Genomic DNA, 19,261 nt, shown 5'->3' on the forward strand with positions numbered 1-19,261 from the left:
AAACTCTCAGTGAAACTGGCAGCCATCAGTTTAATCATAGGTTTCCAAACTTATTTGGCCTACCCTCCCCCTTTTCAGACAAAAAATTACTCAGCACCCCCCTGGCAATGAAAAACTTTGTACCATAGCCCACAATCCAGGATAAAGTGTAGGTATCTGCTTTTGCAACCCCTTGGAACATTCCAGTGCACGCCCCCGCCCCATGGTATTTATTGCCCACTTTAAGAAACATTGAGTTAAATAAACTATTAGAGTGAGAACAGAAGTGCCAACTTGGGCACTGTTTCCTAATTCACTCATTTATTCAACAATCATTTATTCAGAGTATAAGCCTGAGGCTGATGATTAGCTAGGAGTCCAAAGGATCACCTGGATGGGGAAAAAATTCAGTTTAATAAGCTTAAACATTTTAAATGCACATGTAAAAGAAAAAATGGCTTCCTTAAAGCAACAGTGTGGTTCTTTGTGTAGTCAGTTTTAAATGGGCCCTCTGGCCCATAATGATCAATCTTGTATTGGGAGTTTTGAGGAAATGGTGGTTTAGTGGCTGTTTTTTGTTTTCTTTTCTTTTTAATAATTTTATTAGGGGCACATACAACTCTTATCACAATCCATACATGCATCCATTGTGTAAAGCACATTTGTGCATTCATTGCCCTCATCATTCTCAAAACATTTGCTCTGCACGTAAGCCTCTGGCATCAGCTCATTTCCCCCCTCCCTCCCCACTCCCCTTCCCTCATGAATCCTTGATAATTTGCAAATTATTGCTTTGTCATATCTTACACTGTCCGACGTCTCCCTTCACCCACTTTTCTGTTGTCCGTCCCCCAGGGAGGAGGTTATATGTAGATCCTTGTAATCGGTTCCCCCTTTCTACCCCACTCTCCCTCCACCCTCCTGGTATCACTACTCTCACCACTGGTCCTGAAGGGATCATCCGCCCTGGATTCGCTGTGTTTCCAGTTCCTATCTGTTTGGTAGCTGTTTTTTTAAAGGAAATTTTTTTTAAAAGAAAGAAATGCAGTTACTAAGCAACTACCATGACCGGCTGCTCAATTGGAGTTCAGTAAGCAAGCAAATTCCAAAGAAAGGAATACAGTATATGAATTTTCTATTGGAGAAAAAGGCTTAAGAGACATTGAATATATTTTTCACCCTCTAGGTTCAATGTATAGTTACACTTTTTCTGTACACTTTTCCTAAGAAAAGGCTGCCTAATCAGAAATCTCTTTTCTCACCTGTTTCTTTTCTCAGCTCCCATTAGGGCAAGAAAGGAGTGAACTTGAAAAGACCCTGGGCCAGGGTGGAGGGCCAAGCCCTGGGCTTGCATTGAGTCCGTGACCAAGTGGACGCTAGGTCTGGCATCCTGCTGCTTTGTCTCAGGCAGCCCTGGTCTTCTGTGACAAATTGCTCACCACCTCTAAATTCTGATACCTCATTGATATTGATGTGTTGCCTTGTATTGCTCAGAACAAGAATACTGTCTAGTTGTTGCTTCTCCCCATGCATCATCCCCACCCCCACTTCCAACATTTAATGGGTGAGTCAGTGATTTAACTACTTCCTCTAGAATTTCAGGGATGGGAGTAGGTAATGAGGACAAATGACCATAACAGCACTACGTGATGAATGAAAGAGCACATGAATTTAACTAGTTTGCTTCATTGATAGCACAGTGGACAAAGGAAACTTTGTTGAAAAGAGGATGTTTGTGTGAATTAGAAACTCTATTCCCTCCTCTTTAGGGTTTTTAGCATTTACCATTATACTCAGCTGAAGGTCAGGTTGCTTTGCTGAAGGGAGAGTGTCAGGTGTTGAAGCAGGTGTTTTGTTTTCTGCTCAGTAGAGTCTCATAGGCTAGATCAGGATGCTTCTTGTCGGTCCTTTATGATGTATGAAAGTGCTTTTGTGGACATGTGTGTCCCCACCCCCAGAAATGTCTTTGTTTTTTATAAAAGCAATTTTTCTAATCTTTAACCCCTAGAATGTTTTTTGCTTCCTTTAAAAAAATCAGTCTTTCTTCCGTGAGAGTGCATCCTGTGGTCAAGTTCGGGGCCTGAGATCTCCCTGTTTCAGGCGACCCCATTGGCTGTGGCCACCACCACCTCCTGTTCCCCACCCTTGCTTAGTCCCAGAAGCCTTTAACCCAGCAGTTCTCAACCTGTGGATCGCCACCCCTTTGGGGCTTGAATGACCCTTTCACAGGGGTCGTCTGATTCATACCAGCAAAATTACAGTTATGGAGTAGCAACGAAAAAAATTTCATGGTTGGGGGTCACCACAACATTAGGAACTTTATAAAAGGGTCACAGTATTAGGAAGCTTGTGAACCCCTGCTTTAATCAAAAAGGAGTGGGTTCAAAAATCTCCTCCTGGCAACTTTAGCCAATAGGACAGGGGCAGCAGCCAGGAGGGTAGGTGCAATGGCCAACCAGAGCCCCACCTGCCCTGTGCAATATTTATTGCTAAATTGCCCAAGAGGGGTGGTGTGTGCCAATCCCCCCCCTTCCGGTATTTATTGCTGTACAGTATGTGTTTGTAATAGATATTGTTTTCTTTATTTTGTATATGATCAATATTCAAACATCTTTTAAAGAGGAAAAAAATCCAATCAGCTTTTCACAGTGGAGTATGCCAGTTGTTCTTAGTTCCACAGCCTGTGCCATAGATATTTTCCACTTTATGCAATAATTATAATCCTCAAAAATGTGTCTGCGCCAAATATTGCATGTTAAATGGAAGTGGATGTTCAATGGACTAGGAAAATCTCAAAGGAGCTCTAAGACTTTGGTAATAATTACACAACTCTAGTTAACTTTCCTATATCATGTTTTCTTAAATTGGGCACATACTAGATTGTTTCCAGGATAAGATTTTCAGGCTGTTGTGATGGTCTTAAGGTATAAAAAACTGGATGTGAATTTATAATCCCATTAACAGCATGATTTTGGAGGAGAGAGGTGTCAGTTTCCTCCTAGAGATGAGATAATTTGGGTTTTTTTAAGTTTTGTGGATTAGGTGAAGGTTTATAGAGCAGACCAACAGTCTTATGCACATTCAACAGTTCATACACATTTTGTTTTAACTAATCATTGCAGTCCTCTCAATGTACCACCACTTATACTTTCCTCCTGGGTTTCCTGTTTCCACTCCTCCACTTTTCGGAACCCTCTGAACTTTGCCCTTGGGTGAACGCTGCCCTTTTAGTCTTTTAGTTTTATTGGCATATAATTCACATATTATGCAAGTCAATCGTCCGATCTTATCAAGAAGAGTTGTACAGTATCACCACAATCAGTTTTAGAACAAGATCGTCATTCTTTTTTTTTTTTACCATGACATGCTCCTCCATTTATTTCTATTTCATTTACCTCAATCATATTTTTAAAATTTTATATGGAGTTTTAATTTTTTTTTACATTTTATTAGGGGCTCATACAACTCTTATCACAATCCATACATATACATACATTATTTGTATAAAGCACATCCGTACATTCTTTGCCCTAAATCATTTTCAAAGCATTTGCTCTCCACTTAAGCCCTTTGAATCAGGTCCTCTTTTTTTCCTCTCCCTCCCCGCTTCCCTGTCCCTCATGAGCCCTTGATCATTTATAGATTGTTATTTTGTCATATCTTGCCCTATCCGGAGTCTCCCTTCCCCCACTTCTCTGCCGTCCGTCTCCCAGGGAGGAGGTCACATGTGGATCCTTGTAATCAGTTCCCCCTTTCCAACCCACTCACCCTCCACTCTCCCAGTATCGCCCCTCAAGTTCGTCATTCTTGTCATCATTATTAGCTCCCCATTTCCCTCCAACCTCCCCTGCCATACTTCCAAAGAATAGTTTAATCCAGTGCTTTCTCTATAGATTTACCTATCTTGGATTTCATATGCAGAAAATCAATAATAAATAAAACGAGCAAGAATAACAAAGTAAAACAGATAAAAAACCTTAATGGAAAAGAATGCCAGAAAAAAAGTAGACATGTCTTAAATTGGTAGGCGTGGCTCTGCTGCTGTGAATTAATATTATTGGGCGATTTGTCCTATCACCAACCCTCATTGTGTAGATAGTGTCCAGTCATTCAAGAGTTTAATCTGTTCAAGTCAACAATGTGTTGCGGTTCATGGTTGGCCTGTACTTGTATAATTTCCCTTTCTCCACAGTGTTTTAAATTCTATACCATTGGCTAAACTAATGACACTATCACTGTGTGATGGTTTCAAATTGGGCTGCTAACTGCAAGGTCAGTAGTTTGAAATCACCAGCCAGAGGGAGCAGAGCAGAGGCAAGGGAAGGATGAAGCTTTCTGCTTCTATGAGGATTTTTAGGCTCAGAGACTCACAGAGGCAGTTCTCCCCTTGTCCTATAGCAGTGGCTCTCAACCTTCCTTAATGCTGCGACCCTTTAATACAGTTCCTCATGTTGTGACCCCCCCCACCATAACCCCCCCACCATAAAATTATGTTTCTTGCTACTTCATAACTGTAATTTTGCTACTGTTATGAATCGAGCAACCCCTGTGAAATGGTCTTTTGCCACCCCCCCTATAGGGGTCGCAACCCACAGGTTGAGAACTGCTGTCCTACAGGGTCCCTGTGAGTCTACCTTTTCAGTCTTAAGTGGTTGATTATTCTACCACAGGAGTGTGAGTTTACTTCCGTACCTGAAGGGCTTGGAAGTCCAACTTGTCTCCATCTGACCAGTAAACGTGGTCTCTTTTATAATTTTGAGATTTGTTCCATATTTAAATATCTTGTAGGGCTTAATTGCTATTGATGTGAAAGACTGCTGCTTGTTAAAAGGGAAATAATCCAGGAGAGACTTAACTTCTCGTAGGATTTTGTGTTTTGTTCCTTTTTACCTTTGTACTGGGTCGCAGTCTCCACACACACACACACACACACACACCACCACCACCACCACCACCACCACCACCACCACCACCACCACCATCTCCTCCACCATCACCACCACCTCCACCTCTACCACCACCACCACCTCCACCACCACCATCATCATCATCATCATCATCATCATCATCATCATCATCATCATCATCATCCAGGAAGAACTCCCTGCCCCCTTCCTAACCTAGGAATGAAATAATAGCCACAGGCCCTTTCCAGCCTCTCTAACTCTCTGTTCCAGAGCCATCTGTTCTCTTAAACCTGTTTGTGTTTTTTGGGGAAAGTTGCCTTTCCCATCTGCTCTCCTTGGGCCTTAGTGCCTGCTCTAAAGATTTATAAAGGTCAATCTGGGACCCCACTCTAATTGTATTTTAAGGATCAGTGAAATTTCTAGGCAGATCAAAAGTTTTTCCATTTGACATGCCCAAATACTATTCCTTTCTTAGGTGCATTCTTTCCCTCTATTTGTCTGGGCATGGAGGGAAGTCTGTTTCTCTGGCCTGAGAGCAAAGCAACGGCTGACTGGTTGCTTTGAACCCAAATCCCTCTGCTTTTGGCTGCTGGCATGCAGGCTGCATTAATTTCTTTCCCCTTCTTTCTCTTGTCTCTCCGGCAGAGTACAGTCGCTTTGAATCGAAGATACATGACTTGCGAGAACAAATGATGAACAGCAGCATGAGCTCTGGGTCTGGGTCCCTCCGAACAAGCGAGAAGAGGTCTTTGTATGTCAGGTAAGCCCAATTTCTGAACATCAGACTCTGCTGGGAGAGGAGAACTCTGTGCCAACCCAGCCCTTCTTGTTTAACGAGTGGGGTAGGGAGTGTGTACTCCCAGTATGGAAAAACAAAACAAAACAATTCCACTTCTCACTGTGTGCTCAAGGTATGTATTTTATGATCAGTATCTCCTCCCTTTTTGCTCATGAGTGACTCAGTACAGGAAAATTTCAGTTCGCTCTAATTGTAAAACACTGCTGGGTGGTTGTTGCTAGTCAGCATTCAAATAGTGCTCAAATGTTCAAAGGACTTTGCTTGCAATCTGTGACTTGAGGGGACACTTGGAGCCACCTTTCCCTTTCCACATATGCCGAATGTAGATATAAGGATTTGTATCTGAGCATATCAACGCTCACTGAGTTCTGGTACAGGATGAGAAAACTTAAGAGATCAAAGAACTGACATGTTCCTGCATTCTATTTGTTTTTTCTTTTAATTGTGTGTCCGTCCCTCTCCTCCTCTACTGGTTTGCCATATCTATGAATCATAGGACTGGAGCAGGTGTATAATGTCAAATATATTTCCTGTTGCTGCTGAAAGCCTGCTCTGAGATATTGTTGAGCTTCTGAATCTCGAGGCACAGTGTAATACTTCGTCAGGGTGAAATACCACCTTTCTGGGGATCTGGACTGCTACTTCAACACTACGGACTCCTTGTACAGTTAGAGATAATATCCTTCTCTCTCCTGAATCCCTAGTGGCACAATGACCCAAAAAGGTCAGCAGTTCGAATCCACTAGTTATTCCATGGGAGAAAGATGTGGCAGTCGGCATCAGTAAAGACTGACAGCCTTCGAAACCCCATGGGAGCAGTTCTACCCTGTCCTATAGGATCCCTATGAGTCAGAATCCACTTGTCAGCAACAAGTTTGCATTTTATTTGCCCCCTCCCTCCTTCCTGCCTTGGCTTCTTGGCGGAACTCCAGCTATCTTAGGTAAGCATATTATCTGAGGGGACAATTAAAAGATAAGGGCTTTCCTTGTGAAATGTTGAAATCTCTCCACCCCTTGTAAGTCCCCCTCGTGTATCTCCCAGGTTGAGGTGCTTAGAGAAGGAGATGGTGGGATCACCCCTCTGAGGCAGAGCTAGTCCTGTGTGCCCATGCACAGAGTTGCATCACACTCTTGCGCTGAACTTTGGCAGGCTGTGTAGGCTGTGCAACTGCTGGTGGAGCGGAGGCTACATGTGCTAGTTGCCCGCTCTGTTCTTGAGTGTGAGACGGTAGTGAACCACTGTACATGCTAATTGCAGTTGTTTCACAATGCTTGGTTTGCTCTCTCTCCTTTGGTTGTTCCTGACCCTTTAGGTTTAGTGGTTCTCAACCTTCCTAATGCTGCGCGACGCTTTCATACAGTTCCTCATGTTGTGGTGACCCCCATCCATAGAATTATTTGTTTTGCTACTTCCCAACTATCATTTTGCTACTGTTATGAATCGTCATGTAAAATCTGATATGCAGGATATATTTTCATTGTTACAAATTGAACATAATTAAAGCATAGTGATTAATCACAAAACAGCATATAATTATATATTGTGAAGTACTTATTTCTAATTAAAAATCAATGAAATTTTGTCTCGAAGCATGGTGTAGCGTGGGTAACAGTCTTCATGCCAGGTACTCGTATGTGGGCGTATCTGCATGAGGGTAGACCCTTCTGGAGATGGATAAAAGAGTGGTGTCTCGGTTCCTAAGACCATCGGAAATCTGTGTTTTCTGAAGGTCTTAGGCCACCCCTGTGAAAGGGTTGTTTGAGACACCCCCCCACCCAAAGGGGTCACGACCCGCAGGTTGAGAACTGCTGCTTTAGAAGTAGGGAGCCAAGGAGCCCATCTTTGAGCCTGAAGTCCACTAGAGCTCTTCCTGTTCTTTGCCAAAATGAACCCTCAACTCATGTCCTGGTGTGGCGAGAGCAGCTTCCTGTTTGCTGCACTCACCTCCTGCCTGGAAGGAATGAAAATGGTGGGAAGGCTGGACTTGTCATTGGTGATCTTTTAAATGTCCCAGAAAATCAAGCCCTCCTTCTGTCACTATGGCTGTGCCTCAGGTCTACAGCCTAGACACTGAGGCGCTAATGGGGGCAGTTATAAATGTGCTGTCATCCCCTGAGAAAGGATCATTCTTATGTGATTTGGCCAATATTGTTCCATTCTTCTGTTTCCAGCCCCCTCAGATGTGGCACTCCAGAGTGTGTGGGAAGCTGCTCTTTAGGCAAGACAATTTCTTCACTGAGTTTTATTTTTAGATTTCCCTTATATGCCTGTCCTGCACTAGAATTTTCCCTCTGCCTGAGTAGAGGGAATAAAACATTGAGCTCCCTATTGGAGCACTTTTCTCTGGTTGGGGCCTAACTGTGAAGAGAGGATGGAGATCATGACTGTTTCCAGTGAATCAATCTATATAATATTAAAAACCTAAATGTGCAGAGCAAGACCAAAAATTAGTGCAAGAATAGATTTAGTATGAGTAGATATGATTTAAATCAGAGAGTGTTGAGAAAGCACTTGAAGAGAAAGGAAGATCAGAGTGAGGTCCAAAAGGGTCATCTCCGGAGGCTCTTTGTAAATTCCTTCCATGGTGGTTTCACAGGGCCAAAGTAGGGTCATGCCAACTTCCTGTTAGACCCTGGAGTTCCTGCTTCTTGAAATGGATTGTTCCTAGATGATTCTTCAGAAGAACCCAATACCTACAGTGGAACAGGTCTCTCAACTGCTTATGATGAGGATATTGCTTAACTCCATCAAGATCAGCTCATTAAAGCTCAAGGTTCAAAAGGATACCTAAGGGCAAATGGCCTGGGTGGGTCACCCCAACTCCATGGACCCACTAATCTGGACTTCAGGAGAATGAAAATAGTTTCTCGATAAACTACCCTTAACCATGTCTAGATAATATCTGTATCTTCTGAGGAAGATAAATATAAACAATTATATATATATAACTTATATGTATGTATATGTATATGATATAAATAGAAGGTAAAAGTATTCTAAACTAGAATAGGTTACATTTGTGATCACTAGACTTAACCAGTGGCTAAAACAGCGAGTTGATTACTAGACTTTCCTTCTTCTGGCTTTCTTTCTTCCCTTTCATTACTGGCCTTTCACTTGACACTGGTTACTTTTCTTCAGCATATAAACACACACAAGTTTCTTCCATTCTTAAAAAGAAAAGGGGCAATAAACTGTTGTCCTCTCTCTCTCCTGTTCTCTGCATTTGCCAAATTGGCAGCTTTGTGCTTTAGCAAGTTGGACAATGCAGAGTTAAAGAGACAAATGTGTTTCTTTATTGTAGTATTTTCAGAACCAACAGGAGGATGGTTATGCCAGGTAATGCTTCTCCAAAGGATAGCTTGCAGAACCTTTATTTGGAGAAAGCCTCCTTAACATTTTCCGGCACTAAAACACAGGCTGGGCAGTATTAGGATTCTTGGATCGTAATTGCTACTGCTACTTTTTTTTTTTTCAAATCGTCTCTTTTAGTAGCCGCAAGGAGCAAAAATCCAGCCCCCTCTTAGTTGGTTCCTTGGCTCTCTGACTTTGGTGTGACCTCCTCACCACATTTGTTTTCACAAATTACCTACTTTTCTTCTTTTAAAGGCTTTCACTGCCATTCTTCCTTAACTTTCATTATCCCTGGCCCTTAATGGCAATGCCATTGATTTCATAGCTGCAAATACTGCCCTATAAATGGCATCTCTGATTTTTGTACTGAACTGTGGACCTGTACATCAACTACCTGCTGGGCATGTACATAAAGTTTACCCTCCCAGGGCTTCAAATGAGCTACATGTTCAAAATGGACTCCGCTCCCCCGCCATACTCCCAGTTAATTGCATCACCCTGTCATGTGGAGAGGGGATTAGATTTGTTCTGTCACCCAAGGCAGATTTCAGCTCAATGTAAGGAAGCAAAGAGCTAATGATTAAAGTTGTGTGAAAATGGAATAGACTGCTTCCGAACATATTGAATTGCATCTTTCGTCACTGGAGGTATTAGAGAAGAGTCTAGACAACTGTTTGCCTGAGTGCTGCAGGAGGGGTTGAAATGAACGCAACAATGTTGTTAGTTCTTGACACTGCTCGGAAACTTCAAGAGTTGTACAGTTATTACCACAATCAATTATAGAACATTTTCTTCCTTTTACTCATTGTTATTAGTGTAATTATTTTTCTTTTTAATTGTGTCAGGAATATACACAACAAAACATTCTCCAACCCAACTTCTACAGGTATAATTCAGTGCCATTGATTATACTCTTGGTGTATTCAACCATTATTTATGTCCTTTTCCAAGTTATTTCACCACCATTAACTTAAACTCAGTGCCCCCTAAGCAAAAACTCTTCCTCCTTCACCCATGGTAACCATTGGCCAACTTTTTTTTTTTTAATTTAAGTATTTTTCTTGAAGCAAGTTCAAAACTAACAAAGATGCTTTTATGGAATAAATTGTAACCAGGGATGAGTTACATATTTGTTAATATGATTCAGAGAGCGAGAGCCAATCAAAACAGGAACTTCAATGGGCATCTGCTGGGCCAATTAAATCCAAGGCAGAGAGATCAGCTCGGAAGGTTATGGGAACTGTTTTATGACTTACCAAAGAGGTAGTCTTGATTGTTTGTTCTCAAAGGACACAGGACTTTCACCAAGCCTTATTAGGAAGGAGTTTTAAGAAAATGAAAAGCTGCATTGTTCATAAAAAGGTCAGGGAAGTTGTATCAAGAACCCCCCCCCCCTAATCATTGACAGCCCTAAGAGAATTACTCCACCTGCCCTCACATACTCTTTGCCATGAAGTCAATTATGATTCAAAGCCATCCATAGAACAGAATACAACGGCCTCTGTGGGTTTCTGAGACTGTAAATCTTTATGGGAACAGAAAACCTCATCTTTCTCCCACAAAGTGGCTGGTGATAGGTTCAAACTGCAGTACCCACTGTACCACGAAGTTTCCTTTCGCCCACCCAACAGCCATGATATTGCATCTTCAGAGTTTTGTTCACTAAACTCAAAGAACTTTGACAGAAACACAATTTGAGTCCCTGGAGGCATGTCCAAACTGCCATTCTGATGTTGCTAAATCCAAGAGTATAGAAGTCTTTGGAGGAAGGGTTCGAAATGGAAACACCACCTTCAGAAGTATATAGACCTACATGGGGGGTATATTGAGGAAAAGAAACTTCACATAAAGATATTTTTGTTTAATAATGGTTTCTAAGATTTTATAGTAATACTTTTTAATCTACATTTGTATAGATTTGTAGTTGGACCAACAGAGTGGAATGCTGGTTAATTATATTTCCTTAAGCATCTAGAGACAAATAGGTTTTGCTTTCTTTTCTCTTTGCCTACTCTCTCTTTGAATCAGAGGTTGCAGTGGTTGGGTGTTATGTCATCTGGACCTTGTGTGCTATAGAATTTCATTCTTGGGATAGATGTTTATTTTCTGCCCTAAGAATAAAAAGGGGACCCAGGGTGTGTCAGACAGGGTTTTCTAGAGAGATAAAATCAGATTGATGATAATTATATATATATATATAGCTAGATAGATAGATAACACAAGAAATGAACTGTTTGTTTATATACAGATAGATAGATATATAATACAAGAAATGAACAGTTAAATTATAAAGCAGTACAAATGGCTCAGTGCAACTCACTCCCATGAGAGAGTTGTGAGACACTGGCAGTCCTTCAAGTCTTGAGGGCCACCAGTCAGTCCTCTGTAGAGAGAGCTATTCCAGCACAGGCAGCAAACAGCCAGGTCACCAACCGTCAATCCACAGCTCCTCCGAGGCAAGTCTTAAAGGGACCTCAAATTTACAGTGACACAGTTCATAGGTTAGCTTGCAAATTGAGGCACAGAATAAGCAAGGCAGCCGCACACTGGTCCAATGATCAAAGAGCGAGAGACAAGAAAGGTGAGGCTCACTGAGCCATTGATCTCTCCGCCCTTCAATTAATCCCACTTGTGTCTATCGGCCAGGCTGGCACAATAAACTAACTATCTCACAGGGAAAAGACAAACAAGTGTGGAGAAAGGTGATCCTTCATTCTCATATCAGATTTAAGAAAGGGCTAAACCCTGTCACTTTATTTATTTTTTATTTTAAAAATTCTTTGTTTCTTTCTTTAGTTTTAGAGTTTTATTTCACAGCTCCCGGACGACGTTCATGGGTCCCTAGTTGGGGCCCTAGAGGTCGCATTATCTGAGGAAGAAGTGAAGAGTTTTATAGCCTGGGTCTTGGGTAGGGAGTAGCTGGGGACTTTTACATTGCAATTTGGCTGTCTGCAAATCCGGGACTAAGCAACAATGTTCGATGTTACCTGCAACGGTTAGCTGCCTTCATTTGGGTTTGAAAGTTCACCGAAGGGGAGGGGAGGCTTGGTTTTTCCCAGCATCCTTGGAGTGTTTTTCACTCGCCCAGGGTATTTTTCTACTTGCCTGCCCCAGCAACCCACGTTTCTGCCTAACATGCTCACCTTTTTGGTGATAAGGGGGATTGTAGTCTGGCTGCTTTCTGCTGGTAAGTGGGTGTTGTGGGGTTTAGATACAAGCAGGCAGAAGGAGGGCTGGTGAGCAAGTGGGTATACAAGTGGAGAAGAAGCTGGTTTACTGTGACGCTGGCAGTTCTTGTATGTGCTGCTGGATAAATCTGGGAAAACATGGAGCTGTGAGTGCAAAATCTTGTGGATCCAGGAGTGGTGGAAGCATCTCCAAGGCTCTGGCTGCCATCAGTGTGACTCCTTGTGGCCTTCTGCAGCCAGGAACAATCCAGGGTCTCGGGTGAGGCTGGCAGGGTAGTATTTTCAGTAATCTTCTCTAGCACTCCTGGGTGGCCAGATCCGCATACAGCGCGCGACGATAGGGCAGGGGAGAGAGCAGGAGAGAACCCTGTCATTTTATTAGGATTCCTAAAAGAGATGGCTACTACTAGATGACTAATTTTTGAAAGGCTGTTTGACTTTAATACTCAGACATATTCTGTTGCTGGATTAATTTTGATAGGAAAGTATAGCACTTATGATAAAAAATAAGGCAATTAAGTTGGTTGTACCTAATCCACTTAATGCAGTGTCATTGAGTCAATTCCAATTCATAGTGAGCCCATATAGGGTTGATAACACTGTACATCTTTACGGGAGCAGGATAACCTAATCTTTCTCCTGTGGAGTGGCTGGTGGATTTGAACCACGGTCAGCAATCCAAGGCTTACCTAACAATTACAACCAAAAAACCCTCAAAACTCAACTGTCATTGAGTCTACACTGACTCATAACCACTCCTACAGGACAGGGTAGAACTTTGGCCCCTATGTCTTTCTGAGACTGTAACTGTTTATGGGGAGTAGAAAGCCCCATCTTTCTCCCTTGGAGAGGCTAGTGTTTTCGAACTACTGCCCTTGTCGTTCAGAGCCCAACGCCTAACCTTAGGCAGGACTCCTGACAGTTATAAAGGGCCTACTAAATGAACCTTAACTGGACAGGTCTGACTTGCCACTCTCCTGAGTGCCTTTTGCTACCGCAAACACATAGATACTGTAATGACCCTTGAGTGTGTCCTGTTCCTCTTACCTCTAAGCCTTTGCATACACTATTCACTCTAGCCGGAAAGGCCTCCACTCTTTAATCTCTGCCTTTTAAAATCCTCAACTTTTATTGGATTCAAAAGTCAGGCCAGACATGTCCTATACTCTGAATTCTTTTAGACTTTGGTTTGTCCTACTTCGGAGGCACGTGCTAGAGCGTAACAGTAGGGAACTTCAAAAAGTTTGTGGAAATTTTTCATTATCTTTTAATTTCATGTTTCCATGAACTCTTTTTAGAGGGTGGGGTGGGCGAGGGCAATTATATAATATTACTTGTCTTTTTATTTTTAATCATTTTATTGGGAGCTTTTGCAGCCCTATCACAATTTATTCATCCATCCATGGTGTTGAGCACATTTTTTGTACATATGTTTCCATCATAATTTTCAAAGCAGTTTCTTTTTACTTGAGCCCTTGGTATCAGCTCTTCCTCCTTCCCTCCCTCAAGAACCCTTGATAATTTATCATTTTGTTTCATGTCTTACACTGACCACTGTCTCCCTCCACCCACTTTTCTGTTGTCCGTCCCCATGGGAGGGGGTTATATGTAGATCATTGTGATCAGTTCCTCCTCTCTCCCCCCAACTTACCTTTACCCTTCTGGCATTGCTATTCTCATTATTGGTCCACAAGGGTTTATCTGTCCCGTGTACGTGCTCTGATCTAGCTGGATTTGTAAGGTAAAACTGGGGTCATGATAGTGGGGAGAGGAAACATTAAAGAACTAGAGGAAAGTTGTATGTTTTGTCGATGCTATACTGCACCCTGACTGGCTCATCTTTTCCTTGTGACCCTTCTGTAAGGAAAGGTCCAATAGTCTACAGATGGGCTTTGTCTTTCCACTCTGCACTCCCCCTCATTCACATTGATAAGATTTTTTGTTTTGGGTCTTTGATACCTGATCACTGATTCCCCTTGACACCTCATGATTACACAGGCTGGTGTGCTTCTTCCGTTTGGGCCTTGTTGCTTCTGAGCTAGATGGCCGTTTGTTTACCTTCAAGCCTTTAAGACCCCAGACACTATATCTTTTGATAGCCGGGCACCATCAGCTTTCTTCACCATATTTGCTTGTGTACCTGCTTTGTCTTCAGCAATTATGTCGGGAAGTTGAGCATCACAGAATGCTGGGTTACTCTAACAAAGTGTTCTTGCATTGAAGGAGTACTTAAGTAGAGGCCTGATGCCCGTCTGCTACCTTAATACTTACCATATAAATATATATATACATAGATCTATTTTCCTATTGTTATATATAAATATATTTGCATATGTACATGCCTATATTTAGAGCTCTATAAATGTCCTTTGCCTCCTAGTTCTTTCCTCTATTTCCTTTTACTTTCATCTTGCCCCACTATCATGGTCAGCCTTCATTCAAGTTTCAGTAATTCCTCTCAGCTACATTGCACTTGATCAAGCCCCACCAGGCATCCTTCACCCTCCTGCCATCAATTTTAGATCACTTGTTTTTCCCTTGTCCCTGGGTTTGTTGGATCCACCCGTCCTTTACCCTGCCTCACCCTCTCCCCTGTTCCCCCAGAACCGTAGGTCCCTTTGTTATCTCCTCTGCATTATTTATCCCGCCTATCTTATCTAGATAGACATACAGAGACAATAATAAGCACAAAAACAAGACAAAGAAAAATAAAACAACAAAAATCGACAAAAAAGAAAAGCCTAAAAATAGTTCCAAGTCTGTTTGTTAACCTTTAGGAGTTTTTTCCGGTCAAGTCTGATGGGGTGCCACACCCTGGACCCAAAATCTGTTTTTGGTAGTCCCTGGGGACTTCATCACTTTGATCCCCTTGCTGCTCTGTTGCATGCCCTTAGTGTTTCACCTTGGTGTGGTGGAGTCGGATGGGGCGCCATTCCTGTACTGTGTCTACGTGTTGTCCCTCGTAGCTCTCTGAGTCGTTGAGGGATGTGTGTCTCATCAGGGGGCCTGCCCTATGGTCCCCTCTGCATTGGCTGCTCTGAGCAGGAATTTCGTCCTCTGGGCTTGGTGGGCCAGCATGTGTTTCACTCTCTCTCCTCCCCTCTTCATTTGCTCCCATGTGATCTGATCAGACTCACCCTTCTCTCTGAGCTGCAGCTTCAGTGCTGTCCCCTGAAGTGCATTCTTCTGGAGGTTGGAGTGGTATCCACATAGTTGGGATTCGGGCTAACCCCGCAGTCCTCTCTATTGGTTCGCTGCTTCATGCCAGTATGTTGCATTCACATCTTGGCACATGGGATTGAAGTCTGGTTTCTCTCTCCCTCTCCTGTGGAGATATAAACAATATCCTCCCCTCAGGTGGGTTAGTGCCCTGTTCCCCCGCTACCCATGTCTTTTTTTTTCTTTTCCCCTCCTTTTTAGTTGGCTGCCATATGTATCCCTGGATTGGGTCTGATTCCTGCCATAGTTTCTGGACCTCACCCCAGGAATGTATGTATGTAGTAGCTTTTCCCCAATGCCCCTTCTGCATTTTGAAGCTTACCTCAGCAGATTCATATTGTACTTGTCCTTTTGTGCTTGGCTTACTTCACTTAGCATAATTCCCTCCAATTCTTCCCACATGGTGATGTGCTTCATGCGTTCATCACTGCTTTTTAGGGATGCCTAGTATTCCGTTGTATGTATGTGCCATAGTTTTTTAATCCATTCGTACATTGATGGAAATTTGGGTTGTTTCCAACTCCTTGAAATTGTGAACTGTGACACAAGGATCATTGGAGCACATTGGAGATGTCTGGCCGTGGTTTGTTTCTTGCCTCTTCTGGATATATGCCCAGAAGGGGGATTGCTGGGTCATACGGTAGCTCGATTTCCATCTGTTTTAGATATCTCCAAATAGATGTCCGTAATGGCTGTACATACCTACAGGTCCAACAGCAGTGGACAAGAGTTCCTATCTCTCCATAGCCCCTCTAACACTTGTTACTTTCTGATTTTTTGAATTGGGCTATCTTTGAGGGTGTTAGGTACCCATAGTTGTTTTCATTTGTATTTCTCTTTTGGCTAATGATCGGGAACATTTTTCATTATGTTTATTGGCCATTCGGATTTCTGCCCCTGTTAAACTTCTGTTCAGGTTCTTTGCCCACCTTCTAAGTGAGCAGTTTTTTGTTTTTAGCTAGCAGAGTACTGTAGATTTTAATAATAAGGCCTTTGTCTGATGTGTCATTGCTAAAGATGTTTTTCCAGGCTGTGGCCTCTCTTATTACTCTCTTGGTGAATTCTTTCGATGTACACAGGTGTTTTGTCTACAGTATATCCCACTTGTCAATTTGTGCCTCCTCTGTTTGTGTCCTTCCCTATTTCCAATAGCCCATGTATTTCCTGCGCCAAAGTTCTCAGGTTTGTTTCAATTCCCTCATTAATGACCCTAATAGTTTGGGGTTTTACCTCAAGGTCTATTATCCACTTTGATTTTATTCTTGTGCTAGGAGTGAGGTAAGGGTTTTGCTTTATTTTTCTGAAAGTAGATATCCATATTTTTTCCAGCACCACTTGTTGATCCCATTTGCTATATTTTGGGCCTTTATCAAAGATCAGTTTCTGTATGCTGATGATTTTATTTCTGATTTTCAGTTATTTTCAATTAGTCTGAGTATCTCTCTGTATGCCAATAATACACTGTTTTGACTGTAATAGGTGCTAAAGTGGCTGTATAATAGGTGCTAAAGTCAGGCAAAGTAAGCCCTCCAATGTTGTCCTTCTTCTTGTGGAGTTCTCTGCTAATTCTGGACTTCTTCCCTTTCCATATGAAATTGGTAATCATTTTTTCCAATTCTTTGAAGAAAAATGATGGCATTTGTATTGGGATAGCATTAAACTTATCTAGTGCCTTGGACACAACTGATAGCTTTACTATATTGAGTCTTCCAATCCACGAGCATGAGATATTCTTCCATTTGTTGAGGTTGCTCTTGGTTTCTTATAATAGTGTTCTGTAGTTTTCCTCATACAAATCTTTTGGTTTTTTTTTTAGTCAGGCATATCCCTAGATAGTTCAGCTTGTGCTTTGCTATTGTCAAGGGTACTACCTTTTTGATCCACTCTTCCATGGCCTCGTCCGATGTGTATAGCAGTACGATAGATATCTGTTTGTTGATCTTGTATCCTGCTACTCTGCCATATTCCTCTATCACTTCCAGCAGTCCCTTTGTGGAGCTTTTTTGGATTTTCCATATATAAAATCATATAATCTGCTAATGATAGTTTCACCTCTTTTTTCCCTAGACGAATACCTCTGATGTCTTTTCTTTGCCTTGTGTTGCTAGCTATGACCTTCAATACGATGTTAAATAAGAGTGGGGACAAAGAGCATCCTTGTCTGATCCCCTTTTTCAGTGGGATTGTTTTCTCCATTGACTACCACATTGGTGGTTGATTTTTCATATATAGCTTGTATTATCTTGAGTAATTTTCCTTCCATTCCTATCTTCTTGAATATCCTAAACAGGAATGGGTGTTGGATTTAGTCAAATGCTTTTTCTACATCTATTAATATTATCATGTGTTTCTTATACTTTTCCCTGTCAATGTGGCAAATAATACTAACGATCTTTATTGTGTTGAACCATACCTGCATACCTGGTATGAATCGCACTTGGTCATGGTGAATTATTTGTTTTATATACTTTTGTATTTTATTGGCCAGTATTTTGTTAAGGATTTTTGTATCGATGTTCATTAGGGATATTGGTTTGTAGTTCTCAATTCCTGTAGGATCCTTGCCTGCTTTAAATATCAGAGTTATACTAGCTTCATGGAAAGAGCTCCAGAATTTGCCATTTTTCTGTATTCTGGAAAATTTTGTGTAGGATTGGTGTCAGTTCTTCCCTGACTGCTTTGTAGAATTCTCCCGTGAAGCCATTTGACCTAGGGGATTTTTTTTTGTTGACAATCCCTTGACAACCTTGTCTGCATCTCTATTACTATGTTTCTGTTGAGATTCTTGACGTCCATCTGGGATAGTCTAGGGAGGTATTGTTTTTCCAAGTAATTTTCCATGTCTTCCAAGTTGTTGAATTCATTGGAGTACAGGTCTAAATAGTACTGTGTCATTATCCTTTTGATTTATTAGGGTTTGTTGTAATTCCCCGTTTCATCCCTCATCCTTGCAATTGTCATTTGTTCCTTCCTTTCTTTGGGTAGGTTTGCCAGTGGTCTGTCAATTCTTTTAATCCTTTCAAAGAACCAACTTTTAGCTGCATTAATTTTTAAAAATCATTTTATTGGGGGCTTGTACAACTCTTATCACAATCCTACATCCATCCATTGTGTCAAGCACATTTGCACATTTGTTGTCATCATCATTCCCAAAACATTTGCTTTCTGCTTGAGCCCTTGGTATCAGCTGCTCATTTTCCGCCTCCCTCCCTGCTCTTCCCCCTCCCTCATGAACCCTTGATAATTTATAAATTATTATTATTTTGTCATATCTTACCCACTCCCTTCACCCACTTTTCTGCTGTCCATCCCCCAGGGAGGAAGTTATATGTAGATCCTTGTAATCGGTTCCCCCTTTCCACCTCACCCTCCCTCCACCCTCCTGGTACCACCATTCTCACCACTGGTCCTGAAGGGATCACCTGTCCTGGATTTCCTGTGTTTCCAGTTCCCATCTGTACCAGTGTACACCCTCTGGTCTAGTCAGATTTCTAAGGTAGAATTGGGATCATGATAGTGGAGGGTAGTGGGGGTTAGCATTTAGGAACTAGAGGAAAGTTGTATGTTTCATCGTTGCTACACGATGCATTTATTTTTTCCTTAAGTTTCTTGTTTTCCCTCTCATGAATCTTATCCCTGATTTTTATTATTTTTTTCTTTTGCTATTAGTATGATTGCCCTGTTGACTCTTCTCTAATTGCTGTAAGTTTTGTGTCAGCATATCAATCATAAGTCTCTATTCCCTTTCTATGTGTGCATGTATTGCTATCAAACTTTCTCTGATAACTGCCTACTTTGTGTCCCACAGGTTTTG

The 19,261-nt window shown here is 41.9% G+C and overlaps 1 protein-coding gene across 2 annotated transcripts in view; it reads left to right on the forward strand.

Annotated features, from left to right (window-relative positions):
• Positions 1 to 19,261, forward strand: part of DLG3 (discs large MAGUK scaffold protein 3) — an 86,657-nt gene that overhangs the window by 48,792 nt on the left and 18,604 nt on the right. For both annotated transcript variants that reach the window (XM_075538676.1, XM_075538677.1), the window contains one exon: positions 5,532 to 5,646. In XM_075538676.1, the coding sequence (XP_075394791.1) occupies positions 5,532 to 5,646 (115 nt within the window). The remainder of the gene's footprint in view (positions 1 to 5,531; positions 5,647 to 19,261) is intronic.

Source organism: Tenrec ecaudatus, chromosome X (genome assembly GCF_050624435.1).
Source record: "Tenrec ecaudatus isolate mTenEca1 chromosome X, mTenEca1.hap1, whole genome shotgun sequence".
Classification (NCBI taxonomy): domain Eukaryota; kingdom Metazoa; phylum Chordata; class Mammalia; order Afrosoricida; family Tenrecidae; genus Tenrec; species Tenrec ecaudatus.